Below are 23,199 nucleotides of genomic sequence, written 5' to 3'. Positions count from 1 at the left end.
GGAAGTAGTAATGTAACACTTTCAAAAGAGTAATAAGGGATATGCACTGTTGGATATGTAATTAGTAGCTAGTAATTCATTACTTTATTACCATCTGATATCATCATTGTATCAATAATGCAATAGTATTATTTCTAGCCTACTAAGTTGGCCTAATACATTTTTCAGTTCGGTTAAATCATATCCAAATGTTATTGAAGAGAATAGATGAGAAAAGGTTAATATTAACTGTGTTATGAAATGTATGTATATGGAGATATAGTTGTAGTAAAATGTACTTAGGTTATTAAAGTCAATTAAAGCATATTAAATTGCAGCAGAGTTATTATAGTTAACTAAAACGTTTAAATGAAAATGAAACCGAAAACACAAAACTAAAAACCCATTCAAAATATCAAAACCAGAACAAAAACATCATAGTGTCTTAATTACACTAAAATAACAGTGGTTAGCGGTCTGTCAGACTCGAGGATTTTTTCCTTCCGCCTCCGTCGACCTGCGCTTCGGTGTGATGATTACGTCACGCACAGCCAGTAGAAACATGGCGACGAAGAGTCTCCGTCAGCGCAACAGACGGGGCAGCAAACAAGATGCCAACAATGTGAACAGCACACCTACAACTGACAGCCGAGCAACAAAAGACGACAAATGTGTTGAGGACAATAAGTCTACTGACCTCCGAAATGAGTAAGTAACCATAAACCAGTCCAGCTGATGCGCGGAGTATCATTGTGTAGTGTTGACTGGTCGCTAGCTCGCTAACGTCAGGCTGTCTAGATATGCGTTTAATACAGATGGTAAACACATGGGATGTGCACGGACTTTCTAAATAATGCGCATACAGCTGGAAGAGAGCAAAATACTAATCCAGGCGATGCGAATAAGCTCACTTTATTGTAACAAGACGCCTTTCATTCAACCATTCATTCAATCGTTGTTCTTCAGCGCTCCATAGAGCAAATGCTGAAAAAGAACTTGTGTATATAATGATTGTTCTCTTAAAATAAATGCTTGTGATTAATGAGCTGGAATACTTTAGTGATACTTGGTAGTGAACATTTTCATATTGCCTAGCATGTTTGATACTGTATATCTCAGGTGTACATTCGCGCATGTCCAATATAATCTTCTTACATTGTCGTTAGCTGAATAGCGCAGGAGGAATAAAATGACTCCATTGACAGCCTTTTTTTGTCTATGCGGAAAGCTGGAATTTTTCTTGCACACATTTATTTTTGTTGACTGACACTGTTTTAAATACTAAATAAATGAATGACAACCTTTTATACCCATGTGCTCTGTTTCCATATTGCTTATTAGTTTGCTCCCAGATAAGCACATTAGCTCCTATACCCCGCCTCTCCATTACAGATCATCCAGTAAGGCCGGACAGGTGTGGGCCCCTGAGGGCTCCACAGCCTTCAAGTGCCTGGTTTCAGCCCGCTTCTGTGCTGCGCTGCTCAGTAACATCTCTGACTGTGATGAAACCTACAATTACTGGGAGCCAGTGAGTTACACATTTTACTAGTCACTTGTCCTTTTGGCCCAGCGCTAAATCCTCATTGCGTCTTTTTGTGTGTTACGCATTGCATACTTGGCTTACATTTTGTTTACTGTGATTTATTCATTATTGTTGTAATGTTGTTGCTTGCAATTCTGCTGATTTTAATGCTTCACCACTTTAATATATTTTTATCTGACTAACAAAGATTTAGTAAAAATTGTGAGACTGACTTGTGATGGAATAGTAAGAATATGTCAACAATTATTAATATTAAAGGTAATATATTATTGCATATATTCTACAACTTGATGTGAAATGATTCAATACAATTATGAAATAATGGTGCAAACATTTTTGTTTGTAATTTAGCCCGTAAATTATAACATTTTAACATATATTATGTATTATAACGTGTATAATACAACCTATTATTATAACTATTAATAATAATAATAATTATTATTATTAAACTTTTTAACACACACACTTGCACATATTATGGTAAATATATATATATATATATATATATATATATATATATATATATATATATATATATAAATATATATATAAATTTGAGTGTGTGTGTATGTATGTGATACAGGTGCTGTTCATATATATCACCAAAAAGTTGATTTATTTCACTAATTACATTTAAAAAGTGAAACTTGTATATTATATTCATTAATTACATACAAACTGATATATTTCAATTGTTTATTTCTTTTAATTTTGATAAAAGAAATAAAATATATAATTATATAATTATAAAAGAAATAATTATATCTGACAACTAAGGAAAACCCCAAATTCAGTATCTCAGAAAATTAGAATATTACTTAAGACCAATATATAGAAAGGATTTTTTGAAATCTTGGCTAACTGAAAAGTATGAACATGAAAAGTATGAGCATGCAGCACTCAATACTTAGTTAGGGCTCCCATTGCCTGAATTACTCCAGCAATGCGGCGTGGCATGGAGGCGATCAGTCTGTGGCCCTGCTCAGGTGTTATGAGAGCCCAGATTGCTCTGATAGTGGCCTTCTGCATTGTTGGGTCTGGCTTATCGCATCTTCCACTTCACAGTACCTCATAGATTTTCTATGGTGACTTTCGTGACTTTGCTGGCCAATTAAGAACAGGGATATCATGGTCCTTAAACCAGGTACTGGTTGCTTTGACAACGGTGTGTAGGTGCCAAGTCCTGTTGGAAAATGAAATCTGCAAGTGGCTTGACACAAGGAATGCGACAACTGAAACCCATGTCTTGCATACGTCTGTGCGTAGTGGTTCTTGAAGCACCGACTCCAGCTGCAGTCCACTCTTTGTGAATCTCCCCCACATTTTTGAATGGGTTTTGTTTCACAGTCCTCTCCAGGGTGCGGTTATCCCTATTGCTTGTACACTTTTTTTCTACCACATATTTTCTGTTCTGTGAACAGCCAGCCTCTTTCGCAATGACCTTTTGTGTCTTGTCCTCCTTGTGCAAGGTGTCAATGGTTGTCTTATGGACAACCATCAAGTCAGCAGTCTTCCCCATGATTGTGTAGCCTACGGAACTAGAATGAGAGACCATTTAAAAGCCTTTGCATGTGTTTTGAGTTAATTAGCTGATTAGAGTGGCACCAGGTATCTTTAATGTTAAACCTTTTCAAATTTTCTGAAATACTGTTTTTGGGATTTTCCTTAGTTGTCAGTTATAATCATCAAAATTATAAGAAATAAACATTTGAAATATATCAGTCTGTAATGAATTAAAGGTCCCGTTCTTCGCGATTCCATCTTTCAAACTTTAGTTAGTGTGTAATGTTACTGTTAGAGCATAAATAATACCTGTAAAATGATAAAGCTCAAAGTTCAATGCCAAGCGAGATATTTTATTTAACAGAAGTTCCCTTTCAAAGCCTACAGCGAACGGCTGGTTTGGTCTACAGCAGGAAGTGCAGGGATGTAATGACGTCACTAGAAGTGTTTGTTGACTAACCCTCCGCCCACAAGTATACGCAAAAAAAGGGGCGTGGTTAGGGTTGGGCATCGTTTTGATTTGAACGATTCTGATTCCGATTCCGATTCTTACTTTCGATTCCGGTTCTTTTCGATTCTCGATTCCGATTCTTTGAGGGGTGGAGTCAAAGCATGTCACATCGATATTCAATGCTATTTTCAATACAACGGGGAAAAACGCTGCATATACTGTCAATTAGATATTTTTTATATAATTTTTTTTTGTCTGTCTTTTGAAAGTCTACGCAATCAAACATTTCTTCTGAAGAGATCCCTTTATATGATAAAGCTTTTAAGCTTTTTCTCATATATAAACATTGATCAATTACTATTAAAATTATCTCACAAATATTTGTTAACTCAATGTATTTTTTACAACGGGGTAATTGTGTTGCAATAGCTTACACACAGCACAAGTAAGCTTGATTTTGAATGGTAAATTGAATAAACAAAGATACATATTACAAAAAATAACACAAATAAATACAATAGAATAAAAGATATAAATGAAATAGACTGCTATATTTTTTTAGGTAGGTCTAACATTCAGGTAAGAAACTGAATAAAAAAACGCAAAGTGGCTAAATAAATTTAAAATAACATTGGATAATGTTTTTGCAAAAAATTAAATAGTTTCATATAAAACCATTAAAGTTACACACGTTGATCAGTGTGAAATAAAGCAGTGTGATCGTTTGTCTTTTTGTAGTTTGACTTTAAATAACAAATGACTGCTGTCCCTTTAAGAACTGCCGCACTCATGGATCCTGAACACTGTTCCTGTTACTCATTCTTCAATTCTTCCTGAATTGTTTAAGACTGTGTTTAAATACTGTTCAAAATGTGCACTGAGAATTTGTTTGAGTGTATTTGACCAATAATAAGCTGTAAAAAGAAGCGAATATTTGCACTTGTATGTCAGAGGCGGCTTTATTACGGTAGGCTATGTGTGTGTGTGTGTGTGCGCTTCAGATGTGAGCTTGAAATCTGCGGGGATTCGTAGAATTATGTGCAATCCCGCGCGAAATTCAGACCGATCACACACACTAACACGCTGTCGTAAGGAAAAGTCCAGCAGAACGCGCGTTCGTCGTGTTCAGAGGTTAACCGGGCTGAGTGAGAATATGCGGCTGCGTGTGAACTCGCTGTCGGTCAGAGAGAAGAGGAGAGGAGAGGAGGGCGCAGCTGGGATGGATTGTGTAGGCTGAGCAGGCTATCGTATCTTTTCAGATATTTCAGTATCGATATTTTTGACAACACTAGTTGCACTGTGCCGACCCAGGCTTTTAAAAGTGAAATAAATCCACACTTCAGAGCCGCTTACCGGGCTTCCATGACTAAAAGAACATGCGGGCGCGCAAGCACCGGAAATCAGGTGGCCATGGAAACCAAAACTTGCGCGCTTGGAACCGAAGATCGGAACCGAAAATAAATTTTCTAAACGATTCCAATGGAATCGTTATTTTTTAAACGGTTCCAAGTAAGAACCGGTTCTCGATGCCCAACCCTAGGCGTGGTCTTGTTGCTTTCCCACGTGGAGATGAGCGTGCATTCAGCGCTTGCATCTCCCCGTTATGGTAAGAGGCGGGACCTTTCCGGGCAAAGTGCGCTAAGCTGCTGTCCAATCACAACACGGGAAGCACTGGCCCAATCAGAACTCGTTACGTGTTTCTGAAGGAGGGACTTCATAGAACAAGGAAATCATCAGGCCGTTTTTAGGACAGAGGAAACAGCGCTGTACAGATAAGTAAATTGTGTGAAAAATACTGTTTTTTTACACGCAAAACATGAACTCATGTTATATTGCACACTGTAAACATAATCAAAGCTTCAAAAACACGCGAAGAACGGGACCTTTAATATAATATACAAGTTTCTCTTTTTGAAAGGAATCAGTTAAATAATTCAACTTTTTGATGATATTCTACTTATATAAACAGCAACTGTAGATATGGGACAAGTTAAAGCTCTATGATTCAGCACACTTTCTTTTGTGTGTGTGTGAAATTATGACAGTTTTTTTGTTTGTCATTTTTAACATATGTTATAATATGTATAGTATAATAACTATAATACCTTTATATATATATATATATATATATATATATATATATATATATTCAAATAATTTTTATTGTGTGTCAAGAAATTATTTACAGGGCAAGTAAAAAGCTAAAATACTGGTCTAACTGGGACAGCAGAAAGTAAATCCTTACTGTTGACCCCTGATCATTGTCACTGTTGTGTCCCGTGATGCCCTGAAGTGTCATAATCCAACCCACTAGTGACAGTCTAGGTGTAGTTCAGATTCAATAACTTTTTTTTTTTAGTCTCGTCTAGAAGGTTATCATGTCTATTGCCGATCACAGACAGACTATGTCGTCTTAAGTAAAAACTCAACGAATGGGCCATATTGCTGAATTTTAACCGTCAACTACTCACTTTAGGATACAAAATAAAGGTACCTAAGATTCTTAAAACAATCTTTTTATTTCTCTCTGTTTGCTGGCCAGACTCACTATCTGCTATATGGAACAGGGATGCAGACATGGGAATATTCCCCGGCCTACGCAATTCGTTCCTATGCGTATCTTTGGCTCCACGCCCTTCCTGCCTGCTTTCATGCCAAAATATTACAAACCAACAAGGTAAACTAATCACTAGCCCCAAACTATTACCTAGATTGGTTACCAGTTTTGTTTCTGTAAGTGCAAACATTTTTTATGCAGAAGGATATATCTTTTACCTACTTAACCTCCCTGCAATATAAAAGTCAGATCTCAAATCTGAGGAAAAAAATCCTGGGAAAGATGGGTTTTACTTATATAACTTCTTTATTTATTATTTATAACAGTGATGGAAAGGATAACAATTTCTTTTACAGTTTTACTTTTGCTTATTCAACTCTGTCCAGGACTTTTGAAATGTATTTTTAAATTTCTCTCAGCTGTAATATAGAGAAATATAGAGTTTTTTCCATTAAATTTACATTTACAGTTTGCATTTGGCATACAATTTTTTTAGCAACTTGCATTAAATTCAAAGTATATATTTTATAGGCGCAGTTGTGGTCAAAATTCTACATCATTTTGCAGACAATTAACAAAATGAGAGGGATCATAAAAATAAAAAATGTGTGGCAACCAACTAGTGGCAATACACACGTTTAAACTGACGCGTCATGTTGAGGGCGTCTATATTCCACCATGTAAATAGCAAAAATGCCTTGGTGCTAGTGCAACTGGCGTTTAAAGGGAATAGGAGATGAGACCCTGATTGGTTTATTGCACATTATGCCCGAAACACACCCATTACTCATTAAAAGAATAGGGGCAACCCTTTTAGACCATGCGCCAGATGCTCTTTGGACCATGTGTTTAGATTGTTAAAATAGGGCCCAGAGTCACTGCTGGAAAAGGGTTCAAATAAGTAAAAGATGCTGGAAAACCAAAGAGTATCCAAGACCTAGAGGATTTTTCTGAAGAAGAGTGTGCAGTTTAAAGGACAGCTCCAGTGAATAATGAACCTAGGGATAATTAACAGATGGTTACCGGGTAGATCGTTCTCTGGGATGCATTTTCATGAAAATCGAATGTAAAAAGTTTTATCTCTAAAAACAGATTAGCTTATAACACGAGTGTATGGGGCATAGAGTACGTAAAATTAAATCGCTAGTTAATACCACTAACAAGGCTCAAAATTGCCTCACACTAACACAGTAGCATAATGAGGGTCCCTACATGCAAACCAAAGCACTGAGAAATGTGTAAGTGTACATACAGTTTAATAAGAAGATACTTTATAAAGACAGTACATTACGCGTTTACAGACAGGAGCCATCTTGGAAAAGAGTCTCGACGACTCGAGCCACGAGCTCTGCTCTAAATGAGCTGTTCGATAGGAATTAAGTTTGAAATCTAATTACATGGAAATCTTTATTTCTATTTATTTATTTTCTCTGATCTCTCTTATTTTGTTAAAATAATTAACATTTAGCAGATTCTTTATGTAAACTTTTGACCACAACTGTATATATATTGGCCATTTATTATGCCTGCATTTATAGAACGTGTAAACTAATTTGCTGATGTTCAGATTCTTTTGTTCCCATTCAGGTCCTTGTATTTTATTTCCTGCGCTGCATGTTAGCATTTACCTGTTGTGTGTGTGAGCTCTACTTCTACAAGTAAGTGTATCATACTACATTTGGCACCTCAGCATTGGGCTAAAATAGGTGAATTTTACAGTATGACGGGTCTCACACAGGGCGGTGTGTAAGAAGTTTGGCCTGCATGTGGGACGGCTTCTGTTGGCGTTCCTCGTCCTGAGTGCAGGGATGTTCTGCTCCTCTGCAGGTCAGTCAAATCAAATGGGTCATTTTTGGCTTTCTGGTTGAGCACATGGAAATTAGATGATAGTTGTAAATGCTTGGCGCTAGTTTTCTGTAATTTTGTGTATACACTGCAGGTTAATGCTTTTGTGTTTGTGTATGTGTTATACGCAGCATTCCTCCCCAGTACATTTTGTATGTACAGTACATTGGTAGCTATGACTGGCTGGTTCCAGGGGCACCCAAGTCTGGCTGTGCTGGGAATTGCAGCGGGAGCTATAGTGGGCTGGCCCTTCAGTGCCCTTTTGGGGTAAGAAAGTATCAATAATTTATATTTTTGTATATTGACAAGCAGGGTCAAAAAATACATATATTCTATCAAACCTGACAATGACAAATCACATTTTTTTCTTCCATAAATATTTATAATTAGCCATGAAACAAATTTTTTTATTATGTATATTAAAAGTTGTATTTCATCCTTATAAGAATAATTATTTAGCTGATTTATTTCAAAAATTATTTGCCAGTTTTTTGTTCCTTACATTTTAGTTTTTTGGTGCCCCTATTATGCTTTTTCAAATATTACCTTTCATGCAGTGTGTAATAGCTGCTTGTGAATGATTTTTAAAAACTTTTGCAGATATTTTACAAAGTTCACCGCAAATAAAGTTATTGTATTTTAAAAGAAAGAATAGATTCTAAACTGCCGAAACAATATAACCATGTGACACATTTGGTTCCAGCCTATGGCTTTCATTGGCTGCGCATGAACATACATTCATTCATTTATTCATTCATTCATTCCTTTATTCATTCATTCATTCATTCGACTTTATTGTCCACCTTAGTGGAAATTTGTCTTCGACTTCTCCGAACAGAAATACATCAATGACACCACATTTAAACTTACATTAAAATACACACAGTTAAGAGTACAATACTACCACCATCAACATACAACAACATGAAATGGAAAATAGCGCAGCTGTTTCGATCTTTTTTCAAATTTCGATCTACAATAAACACATTTTTAAAACTATATCAGTTTAGATTAAGTTCCTGTATGGCATGGGGAATAAAAGATTTCTTATAGATGTTCCGGCTCACCTTTGGGACCCTGAATCTACAGCCAGATGGAAGCAATTCAAACTCTGAGTTTAGTGGGTGTAGGGCAGGAGTCTCCAACCTTTTTTTAATTTGAGAGCTACTTTTTAAAAATGAAAGTCGCCAAGAGCTACTCATGTTCTACAATACTTAAAACTCTTAAATAATGCATCAAAATTCTCATATTAACAACAATCTAAAATGTTTTACACCTGAAAGAGTGTAGTAGAAGTTCCAGTAGTCGGTACCAATACCATAAACATTTTACAGTAGTCACTACAAATTTTGGTACCACGGCAAAATGTTTTTTTTTTTTTTACTATTTAAAAAATAAATCAATTAAATTTAAAACGTTTATTATTTATGATGATAATTATTATAAGTAAATCATACATACACATTTAAAGGCTGTATGCTGTTTAAAAAGTAATCATTGATTATACATAAAATATCAAGTGAAAAATAAGGAACCATCTAGGCATAATTATTATTATTAGTAGAGACGTATTATTATTACATAGAGATGTAGTTACATCTATAGGCTGCAACAGTAGCCTAATATATTCTGTCAATTTCTCCACGTTAAACTTCACGTTAAACCAAACTTTTATTATGACGGGTTGCCATGAAGACCTTTTGAGTGTCTGTGTTTATATGACAGCTTACTTAAATGAAACGTTAAATTCTCATGAAGTGACAGTTTATGCGTCCGTGTGTCCTCGTAGTGGCACATGGCAGAGACACGCGAGTGTGTGTGTGTGTGTGGACGCGCGCTGCCGCGCCCTCGCATCTGCACCTGTTATTCGCGCAGAGACGCAGAAGGAGTAATATTTAAATAGTAATTTGCAGTTTAATATTCACAGACACTAGTATATTTTCGGCTACAGTTTGGAGCCCTGCGCTTGGATTAACACGAAAGCTGCGTGAACCGAATATACCGAGTCGGTACAACCGGTAGCCTAATACAGAAATGCTGGCATCGTCATTTTTTTTTTAATTTCACTACAACATCGTGCTAAAGTAGCCTACCTGTACTTGTGACAACCCTACATTTGCATGTTTACATTTACATTTGTTCATAAATAAAAAATTCTAAGTCAGCTAAATTAGCTCACTCTGATTAGATGCAAAGTAGCCTATGTCTTGGCGAGCTACCTCCAATCAGGCCACGAGCTACTGGTAGCTCGCGAGCGACGTATTGAAAACCCCTGGTGTAGGGTGTCTGTTGATATCTGTCGGGCCTTCCTGAGTACCGTCTTATCAAATACATCCCCAAGCTGCCTCTGTGACTTGCCAATCACCTGCCCTGCCGTATTAACAATTTTAGAAAGCTTGTTTTTATCTTTCAGATTCAGGTTACCATACCAAGCTGTTATATTAAACTGTGAAATACTTTCTACAAGGCCCCTATATGCCATCTCAAGAATATGCTGACTGACCCTGAAACTCCTCAGTTTTCTAATTAAAACAATCGCTGATTAGCTCTCTTAAAAATACTCTCTATTTTTGATTTTTGATTCTGCGAACATCTACTCTGATCCGCCCTCAAACACTGTAGTTGTAATTTAGGCTTGAAAGAGTTTGGTTTGTGGGGTTGACATGACAAGAAGACACTGTTTTTAGTGCTGTGCTTGTGATTTCGGCTAGTAGTAGTATCGCTTTTGAAGATGCTGCAGGTGCCGGGTCTTTTATTGCTTTTCCTCACAGCAGCTGGAATAAATAAATTGATCATTTTAATGGTGGATTGTAATTCAGAAAGGCCCAAATAACAATCATCAGTGACAACTGGAGGTTCACCCGTAATCAGAAGCAAAAGATTAGACTGTACAGAAACTGAAATCTACAGGGTAACTCTAATGCACACTAAATACATGTAGTCACGCAATGTTGATGTTGTTAACTTTAACAATTTGAGAACAAGGTATAAGAATAATAATATTTTGCACATTTTGATGTGATATGAGCTAAGCGATCGTTAGATTTAATCACTGTTGGTACCGTGACTTATTGTCATGCTTTTTTTCTCAGTTGGTCAGAACAAAAGTGGCAGACATGTTGCTTGCTTGTTGAGACGGCATTTTCCAGGGGAAATTCTTATTTTAGTCATACTTCCAAAATGTAGAGTCTGTGATTCTGAAGTATAGTATCCACACTGGTTGCGGGGACTGACAGGCACATATTCTCTTAAAATATTAAATTCATCCGTGCTGAGGAGCCGTGAGGATGCACAGCCCCATGTAAAGATAGTTACGCAAATGACTGGAATTGCAGATTTCAAGCAGAGATGGTGACAGAGGCAAAACTTACAGTCTGCAGCTTTAAGTAACTTTCAAATCTGACCATTTAGAGAACATTCATCAGGTAAATAACCCAAGTTTCACTGCAACCTGGGTTATGTCCTGATTCCTCTATTCTCTTACCACTACGGTCCAACCAACTCTATACTTTCCCAACAACACAAAGAAAAAAAAGAAAGATATATAGGAATAAAAAAAAGTAATTATTAAACTAGAGTTCTTGTAGGTTAGGCCATGAATTATCCTGCAGATCTCTAATAAATGAAAATGCCTAGTAACTTTCACTTACTTACTAAAGTCAGTATTTACTCATTTGGTAAAAATAAAGATAGATCTAATCCTGATCATCCAACTAGGTGAATTTAGGATCTGTTTCTGATTGATTTTGCAGCATACCCATTGCCTTTGACCTGCTGTTGCTGAAGAAGATGTGGAAGAGTTTCATCATGTGGACTCTGGTGGCGTTGCTGATCTTTCTGGTTGGGAAACTCCTAAATCTTTCTGTCTTAGTTTGCTGAATTGTTTTTGTGTCTTTTTGATCTGACTTCAGGCACTGAGAGTTCATCAATAGGAAAATGGCATTTATAAATATCCAGAATTATTGTATTATACTGACATGATAACGCTAATCATTGTTATATTTTTCTGTAGGTCCCTACTGTTGTAATAGACAGCTACTATTATGGCAAGCTAGTTATTGCTCCTCTGAACATAATACTTTACAATGTGTTCACTCCTCATGGGCCAGATCTCTATGGTACGCTTCAAATTATTTGTATATACATTTAGAAAATATTGATCTTTAAAGGTGCTGTATGTCATTTTTTGACTGTACTAAAGAATAAAAATACTGTGATGTGTTTGGAAATTTATTGAACATGCTAAGTTCAAATACAATGCTGAATGCTACAGCCAGTTGTTCACTTTAAAGTGTCAGAATGTCCGTTTTTGTTTTGGTTTGTGTTATCCTGCCCACTGCCAAATTACCCAATAGTATTTCGACACCCCGGGTTGCCTGCTGGGGGACAACAGTATATTGCAACCATTGAAGCCAGCAAACAATCTGGGTCAGTGATTGCAGATTCTACCTGACCTAAAAACATTGTAAACGTATACATTAGCTGATCAACGTACAGTGTAAGCCATTTTTTGCTTGTTCCTTTTGTGTGTCCTCAAACTGGCAACCCTTGTGAGTGTGGAGTCTTCAATAAATTTGGACTGTGTTCCCATTTCAACCACTAGCTGTCAGTATTACATACTGCACCTTTAAAACAAACTTAAATTATTTACAGTAAAGGAGTAAATGATAATTCTTCTTAGATCAGTCATCAACGTTTAAACCTAATTACAATTTGTTTTTCTCTTTCAGGCACAGAACCCTGGCATTACTACTTTGTGAATGGTTTTCTTAATTTCAACATTGTGTTTGTGTTGGCCCTGTTTTCTCTTCCTCTCACGGCACTTATGGAGGCGCTGCTTCAAAGATTCAATGGTGAGAGAGAATCTATCTCTGACTTGTTTTGTTTATTTAAGCCCTTGAGTTGCCAAAAAAATCCCCAACAAAATAATTGTCATGTGGGCAGCATACAGTAAATATCATGTTTCTTATTGCATAAATTGCAGTTCAGAACCTCGGCCGGCCATACTGGTTGACTCTGTCTCCAATGTACCTATGGATGCTGGTGTTCTTCACTCGTCCACATAAAGAGGAGCGCTTTCTGTTTCCCATGTACCCTCTCATCTGTCTGTGTGGGGCGGTGGCACTATCCTCGCTGCAGGTTAGAATTACTAGACTGCAGTTAAAGTCTACATGATACGATAATCTTCCTTATTCTGATGTATATCCGAGTGAAATGGCTTCTCAAACAAGAAAAAATGTTGGCAGTGCTTGATTTTGTCCATTGGGAATTCATTAAATCGTTGGATTGTTTTTTGCTGTCGCTTTTACAGAATAGCTTTGTATATTTGCTTTAGCACATTATTTAGCACATATTTCCTCAGTGTTGTGTAAATTAGTTTGATGGTAAACATTCTCAATTTTAAAAAATGCTCTTTCTGTTTTATCCATGTAGAAGTGCTATCACTTCATATTCCAGCGCTATCGTCTGGAACACTACACTATCTCCTCCAACTGGCTGGCTCTCGGTTCTGTGCTGCTGTTTGGAGTGCTCTCACTGTCCCGATCTGTGGCCCTCTTCAGAGGTAAGGACAAATCATGTAAGGGCTCAACAATAAGGATGTTGAGAGAGCTTTGGGCCAATTCTACTGAAATATGCCCCCAAAGGTAGGGTTATAAACAAAACAATATGATAAACAAAATAATACAAATTATATTCTTAACCTTATGCAGTACAATACTCCCTTTGTGATGTCTCTCTCACTTGGGGTTGTTGTGTGTTAAGGCTATCATGCTCCGCTGGATTTGTATCCAGAGTTTCATCGCATTGCTAAAGACCCTGCAATCCACACGGTTCCAGAGGGAAGACTAGTCAATGTCTGTGTGGGGAAAGAGTGGTACCGCTTCCCCAGCAGTTTTCTCCTGCCCAACAAGTGAGTTTGAGTTCTGATTAAATTCTTAAATACTAAATAAAAACCGCTGTTTAAAAGTTTGGAGTCATTAAGTTTTTGATCACTTTTGAACTTTTGAAAATTAACACTTTTATTTAACAAGGATTTATTAAATTGGTCAGTAAAGTAAATATTATAATGTTAAGATATACGATAATATTAAGCAGTACAACTGATTTCAACATTGGTAATAATATTAGAATGATTTCTAAATGATCACCGAAGAGTGGAGTAATGATGTTGAAAATTCAGCTTTGCCATTACAAGAATAAATGGCATTTTAACCCCTTGCCTTTATCGATGTCACCCCTCAAATTGGCAAATGGAGACATACTCATAGTTAAAACACAGCTGCTCATACGTTATTCTGAATATACACCTAACTACTATATATTTAGAAAGCCAACACTTGAGAGTTTACAGCTGAATACTTAAGTTATTAATATATACATATATAGGCTAAAACATAAAAATAAAAAATATATATATATTTTTTTTTTCTTCATGTATAAAAATATAGAACGCAAGCATTCGTAATTGTTTTCTTTTACGTCCGTTTAAACATCTAGGATAAGTGCAAATTAGTACCATTTCTATTAGCCGTTGCGTAGACTAATGCCAGAACGCGCGAATGTCACAACAGGAAACACGCTTGGATCAGTCGGACATAGTGGTGTACAAGAGGTATAGAGCATCTTTGGGATGTGGTGGAACGGGAGCTTCGTGCCCTGGATGTGCATCCCACAAATCTCCATCAACTGCAAGATGCTATCCTATCAATATGGGCCAACATTTCTAAAGAATGCTTTCAGCACCTTGTTGAATCAATGCCACTTAGAATTAAGGCCGTTTTGAAGGTGAAAGAAGGTCTGCAGAACACAAGGGAGTGTGTGTGTGTGTGTATGTGTATATATATATATATATGATCCATATATATATATATATATATATATATATATATATATATATATATATATTAGGGCTGTCAAAGTTAACGCGTTAACGCAAATTCATTTTAAAGGGGGGGTGAAACACTCAGTTTCAGTCAATCTCATGTCAATCTTGAGTACCTATAGAGTAGTATTGCATCCTTCATATCTCCGAAAAGTCTTTCGTTTTATCATATTTATAAAAGAAATATGGGCTGTACCGAGTCTTTCCGGAAAAAACCGAGCGCCTGGAGGCGTATCATGTGGGCGGAGCTAAAGAATGACGAATGAACACAAAGCGGTGACGTCCTCAAGCGTGGAGAAACCCATCTATCTCAGCTAATACAGATAATGATCCACAATCAAATCTGAGGCTGAAATAAATTGAACAGGAGAAACGGCAACATCAGGATGTCCGTCTCTGTGGTATGTACTGTATTTAGGGGCCTTTGTGTGCAGTTTATGAGGACATGATTCGGTTTATGGACTATTGTATGTGACTAGACCTTAGAGGTAGCAAGCAAAACGGTTTTGCACGTCAGAGTCAGAGTCAGACTAGTGTTATACAGAACAACAATGGAGTAACCGTTAGCGCATTTGAATGATGAAGCACGCGATCGTATCGTTTACTGATGTTTACTCACGCGACGGTAGCGTTAGCCAATAGCAGAGACATTTGAAGTTGATTTAATCACCGGCTGCTTCCAAAGCAGGACCGAACTTTATCGCTGGGACCGCTCCGTCAAAAACACACTTCTTTGTAATGATTTGGTGAAGTCCTGTGACAGCAGTGACCGTGGAAATCCACTTTGCGACGCGACTGAAGCGATGCCTTGAAGCTTCCCGTCATTTCTGCGTTCAAATCGGTTCAAATGCAGCGCTGCCTTCCAGGAATGCTGTGCTGAAGCGTTGAAGTCGTTCGACGTCACCCATAGGAATAAAGTGAAGCGTGGCGCGTCATAAGTGTTCACGGACGACTGGATCTGCACCTGAGAGACTGTTTACAGCGTGCATTTCCTCTCTCTCCCTCTAGTCACGCGCGCGCGCACCCTACCGGGAGAAGAGCCCGTACAGCCCATACAAGGACCTTCCGATCTATTTAACGTCAAGTCGAGCCATACTCGAAAAAAACTCGCCGAAACTTGTGAGAAACCGGAAGGAGTATTTTTAACACAGAAATACTCCATCAAACGTCCAACATTAGTTTTTAAAACTTTGTCTATGTTTAGGATGGGAATCCAAGTCTTTAACAGTGTAAAAAGCTCAGTATGCATGAAACAACATTTCACCCCCCCTTTAACAGCACTAAATGTATCAATGCGCGTTAACGCAGTGCGCATTTTCTGTTTGATCCGTGGCATAGCCCATAAAAATAAAAAAGCCCATGGAAAAAGTAAGAGCAGTCAGACGCAAAGGATGCACAACAGCAAACATTAATAGGGAAAGAAAAGGGTTGACATTAACATTAATATTCTAAACCAAAAGTGCAGTTATGCCTATAAGCTACCATATTTTCTGTTTAACTTTTATTAGACTCCAGAAAGAAAAGTGCGTTTTTTTCACTGAGTACATTCTCTGCAGTCTGAGCGCGATGCACTGCAGCTCACTCTCGCTCATGTCTGAGGTAAATCATTAAAGGGGGGGTGAAACACTCAGTTTCAGTCAATCTCATGTCAATCTTGAGTACCTATAGAGTAATATTGCATCCTTCATATCTCCGAAAAGTCTTTAGTTTTATTATATTTATAAAACAAATATAGGCTGTACCGAGTCTTTCCGGAAAAAAACAAGCGCCTGGAAGCGGATCGTGTGGGCGGAGCTAAAGAATGATGAGTGCGCACAAAGCGGTGACGTCCTCAAGCGTGGAGAAACCCTTGGCTATCGATCAGATTCAGCTAATACATCAATGATCCAGAATCACATTCGGAGGCTAAAATAAATTGAACAGGGGAAGCAACAAGAGCAGGATGTCCGTCTCTGTGGTATGTACTGTATTTAGTGGCCTGTCAACATTTGTGTGTGTTTACTCGCAGTTTATGAGGACATGATTCGGTTTATGGACTATTGTATGCGACTAAACCTTAGCAGTAGCAAGCAAAACGGTTTTGCACGTCAGACTAGTGTAACGTTATACATAGAACCACAATGGAGTAACCGTTAGCGCATTTGAATGACAAAGCACGCGATCGTGTCGTTTACTGATGTTTACTCACGCGACGGTAGCCAACAGCACAGACATTTGAAGCAGTTTTACTCACCGACTGCTTCCAAAGCAGGACCGAACCTTTATTGCTGGGACCGCTCCGTCAAAAACACACTTCTTTGGTATGATTTGGTGAAGTCCTGTGAAGCTCATTATGCATGAAACAGCATTCTGAGTTCTGGTGCGCTCACTGGTACACATTGCCAATTTTTCATACGAACTGTGCCCTGCTCTGAATTAAACTGCCAGTGTAAAAACTCCCATTATATTCTTAAAATGAGAGAAATCACTACTTTTAATTTTTAAGTTTAGGCTTAAGAGACATGAACAATTTCTTAGATAAACATCTATGACCTTTTATACGTCTAGTCTTCATGCTGCATTGTTTATTATTGAAGTATGGTTTTATAAAGCATGCATATTTGTCCATGCCCATGTTGATTAGAGTATTAAAAACTTAATTTAAACTTAATTTAAGATGCATTTACAATTGCTAAAAATGTGTGATTAAATTGCGATTAATCGCGAGTTAACTCATGACAGCTATTAATTTACAGCTGGCACTTACAGTTCATCCAGTCAGAGTTCAGAGGTCAGCTACCTAAGCCATACGCCATGGGTCCTGATGCCACCTGGATTCTTCCAACAGACATGAATGATCAGAATCTTGAGGAGACATCACGATATGTGAGTGATCGTACTCATACACTTGGGACTTCAATTTTGCATTTTACTCATTAGAAGTTTATAAAGCCTTATAACTGAGCTGATTATGTGAGTTATTTGTAAAGAATAAAGTGATCAGTTAAATTTGGACAATTTATATATTTTTCCTGTTTTGTTGTATGAAGTACAGAGGTCTGTTGTTCTGTACTTCATTGTCCCCATTGTTGTTACGGTCCTGCTCTATACTGAGTGTGAATGGCATTTTACTTTGGAAAATCAATTATAGAGCTCTATTCACCCCTCATTATTTTATTTTTTTTAAACCATGCACAAGTTAAAAGAAAGTTTACATTAGTGTTACTTATCTACATCCTTTAATTGTCTCTGCACATGTCAGTTTTGTAGCTCAATGTGAAGTACATGTCCTTCTCCATATTCCCTGGCTCTCAGGTAGAACTGAAGCAGTGTCATTACCTGTTGGATCTGGCAACAGAAACAGAAGCCCCTCGTGAACCACGATACGCCACAAACAAAGAGGAGTGGAGCATTATTGCTGACAAGCCTTTTCTAGACACTACCAGGCGAGTCTTTATGTGTGGAGTATATGAGCTTTTTTCAAAACGAGTGGAAATTTGTTAACATACAAGAGACACTTGTGGGTAATTCATCCAGAGTAAATTAATTCTGCTGTAAAGTGTCATTGAATATTGTAGGGTGTGTGCTTATCCACTAGAGGGCCTGCTTGTCCTTTTAAAGATACTTATGACATCATTCTCAAGTGCTCATCAGGAGTTGTTGTGACTCTGGATATCTAATCATCCTAACAGAGATTATCCTTGACCCAATTTATCATTAATGAGCTCTGCAAGTCTTTATTGCCTAGTTCATGATGGTTTCTTTTTTTAAAGAGTGTGGAATTTAGAATTATGGCTTTTGTAAACTATTTTGTGTATATTTTGCCCTTTTCGTGATCCTAACGCTGTTTCTTTTTCGTGTGTCTCCCACACAGGTCCTCCAGATTCCTCAGGGCCTTTTTTATCCCATTTCTGTCTGAGCAATACACCACCTACAACAGATATGTCATCCTCAAACCGAAACGACCCAAACAAACACGGAAAAGAACGCAAGCCTGACCTGCCTTTCCTGCTATCTTTTCATAATCTCACCCCTCCATACGTCTCCTGCAGTGCTTCATCATTTGGTCCCAAGATGTTCTTTTGTAACCCTTTCTGGCACACATGTGGGATTGTTTTTGTGCGTGAGTGTGAATGAATGAATGTATGCCAGTTTGTTTGAGCAACTTTGCTATCAAGCCATGAAGTGTCGGCCTGTATGCCATCAGCGTTGCTGCCCATCCTGTGGACAGTTCCAGCACAGAGCATGGATGCCTTACCCATCTTCCTGATTATCTCCGCTCCATTCCATGCCTTCTGTTCATTTCTTCCTGCTTGGCTTCTCTGCATCTTTCTGACCCTTTAAGGACTACAGTCCCTCATTTGTAATGACCTCATCTGATCTGGTACAATGATCTGTACTCCATGAATGCAGACCCAAACCAGATCTCATGTCATCATCCAGAGATGTGAACTTCTGTTCATTTGTCCTGTTTGAGCAACTGGCCCAGGCCAGCCTCAGTATCTCAGGATGAAAGTTGCACCAAAAACTGAAGTTTTTCTTCAGTTCCATTGTCTGTAAAGTGGACATTGACTGCGAGGTCCGACTGCAGACCAGAACAATTGAGTGTTTACATTCCAAATCATGTTTGTCATCTGAATCATATCAGTGTTAACTGTGATTGAGTCAAATAAAAGAAGACTTAATGTGTGGCTGTGCCAGAGAGGTCATTTCTGGAATCTAGCCTGTCATTCAATTATGTTCTCTACTCCAAATATATATATATATATATATATATATATATATATATATATATATATATATATATATATATATATTGCATTTGTATTTAAAAAAAAATATATATAAGTAGTTTTTCCTGCATCTGCTCTAAAAACAAAATGTATGATATTATTTATTAAATATTTGTGTATAAAAATTATATATTTTTTTTTACTAATAAAATTAGAATTATTTTATGTATAAAAATATAAACATCACATATTTATATTTAATATTAAATATATTACTATAATTTTCTTAGTTTTGCTTTGCTGTAAAATGATTTCTTAAAATAACCAAATATTTAAATTGAATATTAAATATGTATGTGTATATATATATATATATATAAATAATCAATAACTGTTTGGTTACGTTACCCATATTCTTCAAAATATCTTTTGTTCAGTATAGGAGAAAAAAATCATACAGGTTGGGAACAATTTGAAGGTATGTAAATTATGTCAATTAATTCATTAAAACTATCCCTTTAACTAACAACTTTCTAGAGCCAAGTAACATTTAAAAATTGTATAACTAAGCTTTATTTAGAAAGCATGAGTAAGAGATTCTGAGTTAAGTGCTGCAGCTCTGGGGTCCATAGAGACTCAGATTTATCACTGAACAGCATCACCCAGAAACGCATCATTTCCCCTATGCGTCATTGTTGGTTCTGTATAGAGAGAACGCAGGTACGCTGTGGTGAATAGATTGTGGGTGTATATAAACATGCGGAGGGCAATGAATGCGTGGCTCGTGGGATTATTAAGCTGTCTACAGTGACGACACGTTAAGCCCCACAACACTACAGGGAACTCTTATCCTTTTTAAATCCTTCCATTGACGCTATACTACGCAGAACCCCCTGAAACAGATGAGGCATAGTTTTCCAAGCACTGTTCTATGCTTCATAGTTTAAATATAATTGACAGTTAAGTGAAGCAATTTTGATCCAGAACTTTAAGTTTACTATGCTTAAAGGAGCCTAGTTTTCTATTTCATTTATGCCATTATTTTTATGCCTGGAGTCCAGAAATGTAGGGGTGTAAAAAGTCATGATTCATTGGTCAGATGATGTTTGTTAGATTTAGTATAATCAGTATAACCAATACCCAAGGCAGTCAAAAAAAATCTGTACACAACAGAGAATTTGGCTAGCCTATAGTTAGATGAAACTTATTCTTAGACAACAACAACAACAAAAACATGAATTAATCGCTTTTTGTATGCCTATTGCTAATATCTGAACAGCTTGCAACACAACTTAAAAAACGACACCTTCCCCGACTTGTCTATCTGATTTTTATAAAAAGGACTCGATCGGATGTGACGGTTAAACGCACTCCCAAGACCCTGAAATAAATGCTGAAATAAAAGAACTGTTCTTTATTGTAATGTCAAAGTGTCATGCAAAGAAAATGGATTCATTCAAACTGTAGTCTCACATAGCCAGCTATTGTCTCGACTTTATAATCAAACTATCATAGTGTCATTTTAATGACTTCACCTGTCGACAATCCACATCGTTGATCAGATGCTTTCTTTACGTTTTCTCACTGCTGTAATTTTTGATATTGAGAGGAAAGTGGCCTTGAATCACCTTCAATCTTCGTAGTTTTTTTACGGTCTATGGTGTGTACACTACACAAGCAAGTTGCTGTCTGCAGTTAACTCAACGACCAACGGTGTCGCTAATAATACGTTTCTGGATTCTACAGCCCCTTTAAAGGTGTCATGAACTGGCTTTTTTATTTATTTTTTATACTGTTGTCTGAAGTCAACTAATGACATTTGTGTGGTTTTTACATTCAAAAACATCATAAGTAATAAGTTATAGTCTATTTTCTACACAGGTTTTGAGGCTCTCTCCTGAATGTTCAGTCTTGATGGGTGGGCAGCAATGTAGACTTGAAAGTATAAACACCCAGAGCTAGGATTGGAGAAGATTTACATATTTAATGAGCTTCAACCCGGAATAATTCTCTGACATATTTATCAAACAAACAATGATTTATCTCTCATACACCCGCAATTTATTTCTTTTTTTATTATTTGGCCCACAAACCGCACATAAGCAGGAAGGCACGCGCTCTTCGAATATCAAGTCAAGAGAGTGAATATTAACAACTCAGATCAAGAAACAAATGTTATTTCACTATAAGATTCACTGTCTTGCCGACATGCTTCATTCTGGTCTGTAAAACACATAGCCCTGGGACGTTGGGCTTTGCAACCATGTTTGCAACCCCCTGGCCCATAACATCTGATCTGATCTGAACCTGAATCACAATGAACCAACAAATAAAGGATTCTCCAGCCTGTGACATCTTGTTAAGGTATTTTCTGATAGACACATACACAAAATCGGTCTGTTCAATGCAATACTATCACATTATAAAAAACATGTTTTACTCACATACGTATATACTTTCCTGTCAGATCCAGAAGGAACAGCATTGTATTTTAATCTCAATATGTCTGCAAATCCAGTGTTGACCTGTGTCTTGCTTACAAACGATATACCATTTTGGGCGTGTTTATTGCTCGGTAAAGATCAGTTTAGCTCCACGAGTCGGTGGGCGGGGCTAGAGAAGCAGATATACAAAAGGCTGCGTTTCATCCTTCTAATCAGGGGCGTGGGACTGGGGGGATAAAGGGTACTGAGTAACCAGGGCCCAAGGCAGGGAAGTCCGTTTTCTATACATACACATACATGGTACGGGGGCCCAGCAAGATGGTTTGTACCCAGGGCCCAAAATTTGGTGCTACGCCCCTGCTTCTAATACATCATTGATTTGAGAGGCTCGTTTTTTTGGGCCTGGTATCTATAAAAGCTTTTCTTTTACTAACAATGAAGTTTTCAGCTCCGACACTTACAGGATATTCTTATATTACAGGACGTTTTATATAATAAAAGGCTCAAGGGAAAGTTGATTTCTCAATTCATCACCCCTTTCATCCCCCGAACACAGCGACTTTTTGGGACTTTTTTAAAATTGTATTCACCATATCTCCCAGAGTTAGATAAGTCCATACCATTCTCATCTCTGTGCGTGCCATAATTCTGTCTGATGCACCCACCGCTAGGCTAACTTAGCATGCACAAAAACTGTCCCTTGTGTAATAAAACATATATTAAAGCCTTTGGTGTTTCCATGGTTTCAAACAACAAAACAAAAAACCTACTGAAATCAAGGGTAATGCAGGTATGATGATGTCTGATAGCTGAGGTGGACAGTAACTAAGTGCATTTACTTGAGTACTGTACTTAAGTACACTTTTTGAGTATCTGTACCTGAGTATTATTTTTTCTGCAAACTTATGACTTTTAATTCGACAACATTTGAAAGACAAATACGGTACTTTTTACTCCACTACATTTCTATCTAGGTCGAAAGTTGCTTCTGTAGCAGCTCTGAAAGTCAGTGCATGATTTTTTCCTTCTTTAAAAGGTTTGTTGTTGTTGTTGTTGTTGTTTCAGACAGTCTATCAGTAATCTCTCTTATAGTGTCATATACATTTTCCCAACTTTTTTTGAACACAGATCAGTTCATAGCAAAATGGAAGAAGACATTTCTGAGGCATCGTCTTACTGAGGTTTCAGTAAAAAAAAAAAATCAAGATTAGTTTAGTTGGCATACACTTGGTGCATGTCTTATAAAGTATTAAACATATAAATGTCTGGGAGAAAGAGA

General features: G+C 37.2%; 1 protein-coding gene across 1 annotated transcript; it reads left to right on the top strand.

Moving 5' to 3' along the window:
* The first annotated feature begins 500 nt into the window (after positions 1 to 500).
* Positions 501 to 19,432, top strand: alg9 (ALG9 alpha-1,2-mannosyltransferase). Its single transcript, XM_067437825.1, has 15 exons — positions 501 to 687; positions 1,372 to 1,507; positions 6,022 to 6,156; positions 7,624 to 7,694; positions 7,775 to 7,863; positions 8,013 to 8,148; positions 11,634 to 11,721; positions 11,894 to 11,999; positions 12,612 to 12,734; positions 12,866 to 13,020; positions 13,315 to 13,444; positions 13,645 to 13,792; positions 17,500 to 17,629; positions 18,059 to 18,189; positions 18,618 to 19,432. The coding sequence occupies exons 1-15, from the start codon at positions 512 to 514 to the stop codon at positions 18,739 to 18,741; spliced, it is 1,878 nt and encodes a 625-aa protein (XP_067293926.1). The 5' UTR covers positions 501 to 511; the 3' UTR covers positions 18,742 to 19,432.
* The last annotated feature ends 3,767 nt before the right edge of the window (positions 19,433 to 23,199 follow it).

The sequence above is a fragment of the Pseudorasbora parva genome, chromosome 3 (genome assembly GCF_024679245.1).
Source record: "Pseudorasbora parva isolate DD20220531a chromosome 3, ASM2467924v1, whole genome shotgun sequence".
NCBI lineage: Eukaryota > Metazoa > Chordata > Actinopteri > Cypriniformes > Gobionidae > Pseudorasbora > Pseudorasbora parva.
The sequence above is the reverse complement of the archived record's forward strand: the minus strand, read 5'-3'. Positions and strand labels throughout refer to the sequence as shown.

Excerpts from the sequence above, each read along its gene's own strand:
- alg9 (XM_067437825.1), top strand. The coding sequence starts at position 512 with ATGATTACGTCACGCACAGCCAGTAGAAACATGGCGACGAAGAGTCTC. Across the intron at positions 13,793-17,499 it reads AGTTTTCTCCTGCCCAACAA|CTGGCACTTACAGTTCATCC; the intron begins GTGAGTTTGAGT and ends ATTAATTTACAG. Across the intron at positions 18,190-18,617 it reads CCTTTTCTAGACACTACCAG|GTCCTCCAGATTCCTCAGGG; the intron begins GCGAGTCTTTAT and ends TCTCCCACACAG.